Source organism: Pundamilia nyererei, unplaced genomic scaffold (assembly GCF_000239375.1).
Source record: "Pundamilia nyererei isolate P.nyererei 1_Seehausen unplaced genomic scaffold, PunNye1.0 scaffold00007, whole genome shotgun sequence".
Taxonomy (NCBI): Eukaryota; Metazoa; Chordata; class Actinopteri; order Cichliformes; family Cichlidae; genus Pundamilia; species Pundamilia nyererei.
This window is the reverse complement of record NW_005187408.1, coordinates 2,578,973-2,588,614: the sequence shown is the minus strand read 5'-3', so window position 1 is coordinate 2,588,614 and position 9,642 is coordinate 2,578,973. Positions and strand designations below refer to the sequence as shown.

Below are 9,642 nucleotides of genomic sequence, written 5' to 3'. Positions count from 1 at the left end.
GAACAACCGGATTGTGACTACAACAGAGCACTGCTAGCGTACAGGGCCACCCCACTGGAACATGGGTTCTCACCGGTACAGTTGCTCATGAGGAGACCATTGCCACAAGCAGCGGCAAAGCGGGTGCCAAAGTTGCCCGACTTACAGGCTTTTTGCATTACAGATGAGGAGGGGAGGCGTGAGCAGGCAAAACACTACAACCGCAGACATAGAGTCAGACCGCTTCTGGATCTATCGTCAGTACAGAAAGTGTGGATTACTACTGAAGGAACCACTGGAGCAGTAGTTAGACCTGCCAATACCCCCAGATCTTATGTGGTAGAGACAGACAGGGGTTTTCTGAGGAGAAATAGGAGCCACCTTAGACCAACAGGGACTGTTACCAGATCTGGTCGAGAGGTGAGACCTCCTGAAAGATTGGATGTGTAATTATCTGTAGTTATCCATGCATGCTCTATTCAAAGCTGGGTTAGGCTGTTAGAGATGCTTACAATACTGTGTTCCGTTTAAATGTAAGTGAACAAATGAGGGATGTGTATAATCTTCACGTTTGATGATGCTCCGCATTTCTGTTCTTGTGAACTGTTTGAGTCGTTACGAAGTATGTCTTTAGCTAAAAGGAGGAGGTGTAGCGGAAGACTACTGTACCCATAAGGCTGTGTAGGGGGGATCTTCCGGTAACGAAGTAAAGTTGGGAAACTTCACCCGAATGTGCTGAGTCCAGTGTCCTCCATATACAGAATACATTTTAAAAGTAACCTTCCCAACACTGTTAGTTACTGGATGGTTCGTATAGTGCCACTATGAGGTTAACATTTGTACTCTGATATGGACTAATGTACTGAGTTTTGGTGCATTGTGAAAGGGTTTGTAACTCTGATTTTTATTCAATAACAGTTAGACTTTGGAGCTTACTCCATCTTCTGTAGCCTGAAGTTCTAGGGCTGCATGTGTTATTTTTATTTTTTTTCAGTGAATTATTCATTTGACACTTTAATATTTTAACTTGCACATGATAGGGATCCCTGCCATCTGCCTGCAAGCTATATGATTTCATCTCAGCTCACCAGCCTCTTCACACCTGCACATCAATCAGCAGCTTGCCAGCAACCCAACAGCTGAATGTCACAACTCCTCTACCTTGATTTGTATTACCCATGTGCCAGTCTGCTACTGCATTGCAGAGGAGAATAAGAGTTGAGATTGTGGTACTCGCTGCTGTCTCTTGGAACCGGCATTGAAGTTAGATGAACTGTGTAAATCAGCTTTATCCTGCCGGGGTCCAAAGGAAAGTTTTTTTTCTCTTCATTCGAGCCAAAATTTGCTTCAGGTGTTCATGCTCAAAGTCAGAAATGTGTGTGCATGCGCAAGAATTTAGTGTGTAGATAAGTCACTTCAGGCTGAATAACATCAGGAGGGGATGTCAAGCTGAGATCCTGACTCAAGCCTGAGTCCATACAGGCAGCCAGTCGCACTTTCATTAGTTGAAAGGACATCACATTGATTACATTCATTTCCTGAAGACTGACCTAAACCATCAATTCTTAAACCTTGCCCTCATTTTCACCTTCTGCTAAATTTAATCAATTGTTCAGTCGAACACTCTATGATTTGCAGTGAGAAGCATTTCTTTTTGACCACAGAAGGGACACAGGTCCCACTGTGTGAGTTTTGTAAACATCCAAACACAAGTCAAAGTACTTCTTCACATTTTGTATTTTCCACTTTGAAGTGAAGGCAGCTTAAGTGCTCAGAAAAGTCTCGAGTTCAGTTATCAAAGCGTTTAGCTGCTGTACACTTGAAAATACTCTGATCAATAAATACAGTCACACACGCACGCACGCACACGCGCGCGCGCGCGCACACACACACACACACACACAGTTTCGCTACACTAATACCATCCTGTCACCCCAGTCTTTGCTCACATCCCTCTGCTGCCAGGCTGTGTGAGTCACTGGGATTCTGGTGAAGTGCAGATACTGGTTTTGCAGGTTTCTGCTGCAGCAGGCAGATCAAACATTTGATAAAAGTCTCTGTGTTATATTTTACGCTCATTTTCTCTGTGGCGCTTTGCTCAGCAATACCAACATGAACTTAACAGTATCGCTACATGTGACCCCCACCTTCCTATGACATGCTACTGCCACATTTTTCCCTATTGTATTAAAGTTGTGCCATTTATCCAAAATCACATGCCAGGTTTTTTTTACCGTGTGTTATATCAAATATTTATGTACTCTTATGTGCTTGTATTTTGTTTTTAGCTGAGTGCGCATCTCTATAGTGATGAATTAACTTTAAAAACACCCTGCATGGTCTTTAAGCAGGCTTCGATTTGTGCCATTTCAGATTTCACTAGTCCCTCCATATTTGCTCAGAAATGAAATCCCATTCCTTATTCAGAGATGGCGAGTCTCTCTGGCCTTCGTATAGAAATGCAGCAACCTGAAGTTTAGAATGAGGAGGGATTTTTAAGTTCTTAGTAATATTTTTTTACTGTCATGATAGTTATTCTGATGCTACTTACTCATTACCTTTGGATTTAGCTAATTGTGTGCCTGTTCAGCATGCAGTCATGTGAAACAGAAGCTTTACACAGGACTCCATGCTATCTATAGAAAATCTAACTACACTGACCCATCGTTCAGCAGCAATAACTTGAATTTATACTTTTCTCTATGAATTCATTAATCTCTCACATCGTTGGAGAGGAATTTTGTTGCTTCGGTGTTGAGGTCAGGACTTTGGACTGGACCATTGCAATGCATTGATTCTTTTTCTTTTTTTTTCAGCCATTCTGTTGTAGATTTGCTGCTGTGCTTGAGATCCTTGTCTTGCTGCATGACCCAGTTTTGGCTAAGCTTTTAAAGAGGTGGTCACACTTGATCATAATCCAGGTCATTTGATTAGCAGGACTTTGCTGCTACTTACCCTCTTAATTCCTATAGAAGCAATAAAGGTGGACTCAGTTTTTCAGAGGGCTGCATAGAGTCCTACCAAACCTGACTTTTTCACATGACTATAGTTATAACACAGTTGCTGACGCTGACAGACGTGTTTCCATATCTGTATCTAATGAAAGATATTCGACTCGAATAGATTGATGAGATATAGATATATGATATATATTGATGGATAGATAGATATTTGCGTAGGTTCACTCCGGGTATTCTGGCTTCCTCCCACAGCCGATCTGATATCCTCGTGTTGGTGTTGTTCCCACATCATCAGATGAACACGAGGATATCAGATTGTGCGTCCAAAGACATGCAGTTAGTGGGGATAGGTTAATTGGTAACACTAAATTGCCCATATGTCTGAATGTGAGTGCGAATTGTTGTCTGCCTCTCACCCTACAGCTGGGATAAGCTCCAGCTCCCCCCCCCACTCTGCGACCCTAAAAAGGTAAGCGGAAGAGGATGGATGGACAGTAGCGATTCTTTACAGTGATTCTTCACATCTAATCCACCTTATTAATCACAGTGACTTTCACTTGTGTGCTAGTCATTAGCCCTTGGATTCCTGGCCAGTTTGAAAACTGGTATTTTATCTGCCCTGGACAAAACCTTCCTGGATGTCCACTCAGCCTTGTGCTGGTTCTTGGTCTCTTTAATTGCATCCAGAGCTATTTTGGCTGCTACCTGCTGACGATGCCCCTTGGAAATCAAAGCTGGTTTCAGAGTAATTCACATTTGGGCATTTGTGATGCCAGGCTTAGGTCATCAGTGCAACTGTTTTGAGAGCTATAACTCTTGAGCTCTGCACTGAGCAAGAGAACAGCTGCTGAGAGGGCGATACATCATTTAGAAAGAAACGGCAATTGTTTTTGTTTTCCAGCCAGACTGCAAAATGCCATTATCTAGATTACAAATCTGATCATAACATGATTCAACATCACCCAGAAACTTAAGCCTAAGCCAGCCTGTTTGTCATCTGGGAGACTGTGTCATCTGACAGAAAGAGAGAGAGAGGAATGGACATTACGGAGAGGTGGAAACGGAGGGAAAATTACTATGTTAATGGATGGCTGACAGACACTAGGAGTGTGAGTGAGAAGGGGATGCAGGGCAGACTTGATGGAAAAGGAGAAAGAGATGAAAAAGACTCGAGCTAATAGATCTTCAGCACAAACAATATTTGCTGGGAGTGACAGATTTTCAGACATAGCCTGAACATCATTAGGTCCACATATCATCCCGACTCTTCTGTATTGGATTACAAAACAAGTTAGTATTCAGCGGGTGTGCTCTCTCCCCCCTCTTAAACCCATGGCACCGTCAACATGTGCACTGCAGTGACTTATTTGCATAATCAATCGTTTTTAATTTAACAGTTTGGCATCCTTAAACTTTCAGCACCTGTAGAACTTTGCAGAGCTGCTACAGTTAATCATGTTGACATTAAGGAAGGCTTCAGTAATTAATTATATTATACGCATTTCAAATGCAGCGAGGAAACCCAGAGATGGTGTGAATACAGTGCTAGTGGTTAACCTGCTCTACCTGGCAGTCTTAAAATAAACTGAGCCGAGATGAAGTAAAATTGATAAATGTGACGGTTAATCAACAGTTTGGCTCTGTAACTATATAAATATTGTTTTTAAATTCATTTAATTGTTACTGTCATTTCCCAAACATTCTCAGCCCATTCTGTTATAGTAGTGCAATACACATATTGATTGACAAAATAAGATTAATTTTAATGAGTGACTGACCTTATTTAATAAATAAAAATGTAGTATTTTATCCTCCTTTAAAGATAAAAGAGTGAATTTTAAACAGTTCACCCTCATTATTGAATTATTTATGGAGCTTTTTGTAAGCACAGCGCTCTATTAAATCCAAGATCTATGTGTGAATCAATAAAGATCAACAAGAATGTCTCAGACTGCGATATAGGAGATAAATCTCTTTGCATAGCACAAGAGAAGATGTATAAAAGCAATGTACTCTGAGTTGGGTTAAAAGAAAATGTCAGTGTTACCACAAAGTCCAGTTATTAACTATTTCGCACATTTGTGTGTGTGTGTTTTTTTTTTTTAAAAGGGAGCAACTGGAAGAAGACAACGACATTGGACCAAAAAGATGAAGCAGAAATTTAAACAAAATATTTGTGTTGTAGCTTAGTAAACTTAGTACAGTAGGAAAAACAGTGATTCAAAACAAGCAAAATTACTGTGCAATGAACCTGCGACCTTGTTGCCTTCGAAATGGTTCCTTTGAAGACTGGGATCAGGTCTCCGTTCAGTCGTAGTCAGTAGTCAGCTTCCATGCGACGTTGGTGCATTGAAACACTGTTAAGATGAGGTCAGTTTGCTATGAGTTTGACTGAATGGGGTCCAGTTGACCATTATATGCAATCTGTTTGTGATAATATGGCAATTAATTATGATAAACCTGTGAAAATTGCTAATTTGTTATCATCGTCCTTCACATTAACTCCATACATTCAGAGTTCAGTCAGAAACCCAAAGATCTGAAACAGAAATCCTTTATTTGGATAATCTTTTATATAGGCATATATACCGAATAACAAATACTAATAAACCAGTCTGTAGCCAGAGTGTCCTATTTGAAAGAGACTCGTTTCTGACAAGTTGCTCTCAGTGCTGCAGACTGACTAAGACTGACTGCAACATGTTGTGTCATGTGTTTATATAGTAGATGGCGGTTATTTGCAAACTTTCGCCAGTCTGTCTGAGAGTGATCCTCTGAGGTGGACCATGACTGTTTGGAGACGGGTTGCCAACCACCCTGTGATCAAAAATGAGCTGGTAATTAAATGCAAGCACAAGGCAATGGCAGATGTTCCCCTTTTCTTTCACAAGGAGCTTGGAGTTCTATTTTTTTACTCTAGCATGCCTGAGCTATCAGCCGTTAGCAGGAATTTTGGAGCATTCTTTAAAATGTAATGCTATAATATTTCCAACACATTATTATTATATTATAAGCTGTATGCCAAACACCTGTTAAAAATCAGTAACTCAAAACACTGCTTTGTGAATAGGGAGCGCCTTGTGTTATTTCTCACTGAGGCCAATTGTACCTCGCTGATACCTGGATGACCTACATGTATCTACACCGATTACTCTGCAGTGAGCACAGGTTTTCATGTCTCATTAACAGGGAAATGAGGTAATGTGAAGCGATAGCAGGCATGATGAGCACTCTTTGTCTTTGGATATGTGTACATTTGCTCGATCATTTAATTAAATGGCTATAGCTAGCTTCAGTCTAACTGGGCTGCTCATTAAACCCATAACATGAAAGCAGAAAGGCAAAATGGATCCTGATCATAATCAGGATTGAGGGAAATGATTTCCAGGCAATTGCGTCTTTAGCTTATTGAGATATTAATGTTCTCTGCATATATTTCCCTTGCTTTTCTTTGCGCACATAAATGTGTTTTGAATATTTTCATTTATCATTTAATTTGAGTGCAACCAATATTTGCCAGCTGCAAAACTATGAAAGCCTCCTTTTGAATACGTTTTTGGTATATAATTGTTTACGTCCGTGTCCATATGCAACGCCCACGCTCGTCACCCCAAACCTACCTCTTTCTCACATGACGCTGTATATGAAATGGTTGGTTCGTCTTGTTATTATGCTACGTCTAATGATGCATAGGAAAAGCAATCAGCGAGGCGGCAGAGGAGATCTGCTCGAGGAGCAGCGTTAATAACTTAGGGAAGCAGGAGAGTGCAGGGTCCCCGCTGGTTCGACACAACATGTACACAAAATACACACAGGAAATTTGCAATATGCTGCATTCACCACACTTTTTGCTCCCTACTTAATTTTTCATGTATGACTTAGTGGTTTGGTTAGGATTGACTCTGTGGTGTAAAGAATACTTCTAACGCCTGTGGTATGCACATATAAGCCCCATCTGCCATGCACATGTGTGCATCTGTGAGATCAGCGTAAGCTCAGTAGGCCGTGACCTGGCTGAGGGTAGGGTAGAGGCTTTAAATAATTTACCCGCTGCCCATTCAAGCTGAACTCACTTTCACACCTCGCCAGCAGCAACATCTCGATCTCTGCATCTCAGCTGCCGCTCGTGCCTAATGACAAGTGATGGCTGATGATGTAAACATGGATAAATGTGTTCTTACTCGAGCTCTCCTTCTCACTGAGGGTCATTTTAAATATAGCTGACACAAGTGCAACATCGAATGATGATGATGATGATGAGGATGTGTTTATGATACAAATGCGAACCATTACATAATTTATTGTAGCCTCTGCTGATTTTGCATTTTGCCCAGTAAGCACAAATCCTGCAGAGGTAAACCCATGTGCATAGTTAATGTGAACACTTGAGGCTTCGGATAGGAAAGATGCTTTGCTGGTTAAAACACTGATTAACAGTCCGTATTATACTGTCTCTCTCATAAGCTTAATACCCAGCTACAGGTGAAGGATATAAATTTAGTCTCACTTAATTTTTGGAAGCTGTAGGATTGTCAGAGTCAGCTGAGACTGTGGATTATTGTTTGCTTTTTTCAGTTGGTTTTGTTCAACTTTTTAGCCTAATTCCTAATTGCTGATCAGTGGAAACAGTTCTCTGATGTGATCAGCGAGTCTTTGTTCATCATTTATGTGATTTTAAACCTTAGTTTGAGTAACTCATCAGAGGCTTTCTATTTATGCTCCTTTTTTCCCCAGTCAGGCTCGTTTGTGTGTATTGACCTTCAACTTAACTGCGATTTAAGCCAGTTTATTGTAATTATTCCAAACCTCATAATATCTTGATTAACAAACTACAATTCAGTTTCATCTGATGCTTTGGATGCGCATGACATGCTGTCCTCAGCGGAGTTCCGACTGAAGTGCAAAAAAAAGGCATGACAGGTCCTCGCAAATTGAAATGTCAGCCATCACGTTAATTCCACAAAATCGGCGTAAGGGAAAGAGAAGGCGTTTGAGGCAGAAACATGGAGCAGCAGAGTGTTTTCACCAAACCCTTGACCCCTTCTGCCCTTCCCTTGTTCACCCCCCACCGCCCAATTTTTCATTTGCCACAGTTTTTTCATTCACTCTGCATCGCGGCGTCCTCCGCCGTTTTCACGTCCTACCTCTCAACCAGGCGCTCACATCCCCCCTCTCTCTCTCTCTCTCCCTCCCTCCCCTCATCATATCTCTCTCGCTCTCTCTCTCTCTCTTTCTCTCTCTCTCTTTCGCTTTCTCTCTCTCTCGCTCTCCCGGTTTCAGCGAGATGAAGCAGGAGCTGGCGGAGGAAGGCAGCAGATGCTCCATCCTCTCCAAGCAGCACCGCTTCAACGAGCACTGCTGCATCCGCTGCTGCGCGCCCTTCACCTTCCTGCTCAACCCCAAGCGCCAGTGCCCGGACTGCCAGTACAACGTCTGCAAGACCTGCTGCACCTACAGCAAGAGGGACAAAGCGTGGCTCTGCTCAGCGTGCCAGAAGGGCAGGTTAGTGTTTCCACGCAGACACGTTCACATACACACCCTGGGCAGAGGCAGAGGCAGGGGAGATTAGGTCAGTGGAATGAATGAGGGTGAGAGATATGAGAGAAGCTGTGAATTGGCTGACTGGAGGAGACTGAAGGAAGAGAAAAATTGATGGGGGGTAAACGGGAGGGAATTTATGAAAGAAGAAAAGAAGATTAAGTGAGGAAGAGGGCTGTAGGAATACTGACTCTGAAGGAGAGAGATGGGGAAAAGTGAATGAACGAGAGGGAAAGGTGGACTTTGATGGTGACAGTGCCTTAAGGATGGGTGTGTTTTGAGTCTTTTTCTGATTTTTGTTTTGCTGCTTTTTTAAACATCATAATGTCCAATTATTTCTTACTGAAACATCCCTGTTTCCATTTGCATTTTTCTGCATGTTTAATATGGTGATGAAGGGGAAAAGTGCAGGGCAGTTAATGAAAAGGTGGAGAAAAGTTATAAAATAAATGTTACGATTGTTGATATGAACTGTTGGTAATAGAGATACAACAAGGCAGTGGTGATGAAAATTGGCATGTGTCCATTTTTCTCCAGCAGATTTCACATTTACATAAAAGGACCCAATTTCTACAGTAAAATAAATGATTTCTTTCTGCTTTTCTCCCAAACAAAAAAGTCAGGGTTTTAAAGGAATCAATGCATGTTTGTTATTTGAAGGACAAAAAAACCAAAACAATCAGGAGCGTGTGAGGCAGGGGAACGCCAATTGCGTTTGCAAATGACTGCTGTGTGTGCATATGCATGTGTCTGTGTCTGTTTTGGGCTGTTTATGCATGCAGTTTTGTCCAAAGCCTTGGGAGTTATTCGTGTGTCCCGACTTGCCATTAGATGAATATTAAACTCTCTGTGTCTGAGCAGGTTGTTGAAAATACAACGCCAAAGTGTGAGTCCATTTGTGGTGGATTCAGTGGGGTTTGGGATATGATATATATGTGTGTGTGTTTAGGCTCTAAGTATCAGCTTGTAAAAGCTTCCTTTGTATGAGGTGATGTCTTCAAAGGTGTAATTTTGTTGCTGTAATGTTAGCAACACTCCAGAAAAAACAGCAGGCATGTGTATATGTGCTGCATTTAGCATTTTCTGACTATTTTTGTGTGTGTGTGTGTGTGTGTGTGTGTGTGTGTGTGTGTGTGTGTGTGTGTGTGTGTGTGTGTGTGTGTGT

General features: G+C 41.7%; 1 protein-coding gene across 2 annotated transcripts in view; it reads left to right on the top strand.

Moving 5' to 3' along the window:
• The window catches only part of myripb (myosin VIIA and Rab interacting protein b), a 120,056-nt gene that overhangs the window by 54,899 nt on the left and 55,515 nt on the right, over positions 1–9,642 (top strand). For both annotated transcript variants that reach the window (XM_005722519.1, XM_005722518.1), the window contains exon 3: positions 8,220–8,441. In XM_005722519.1, the coding sequence (XP_005722576.1) occupies positions 8,220–8,441 (222 nt within the window). The remainder of the gene's footprint in view (positions 1–8,219; positions 8,442–9,642) is intronic.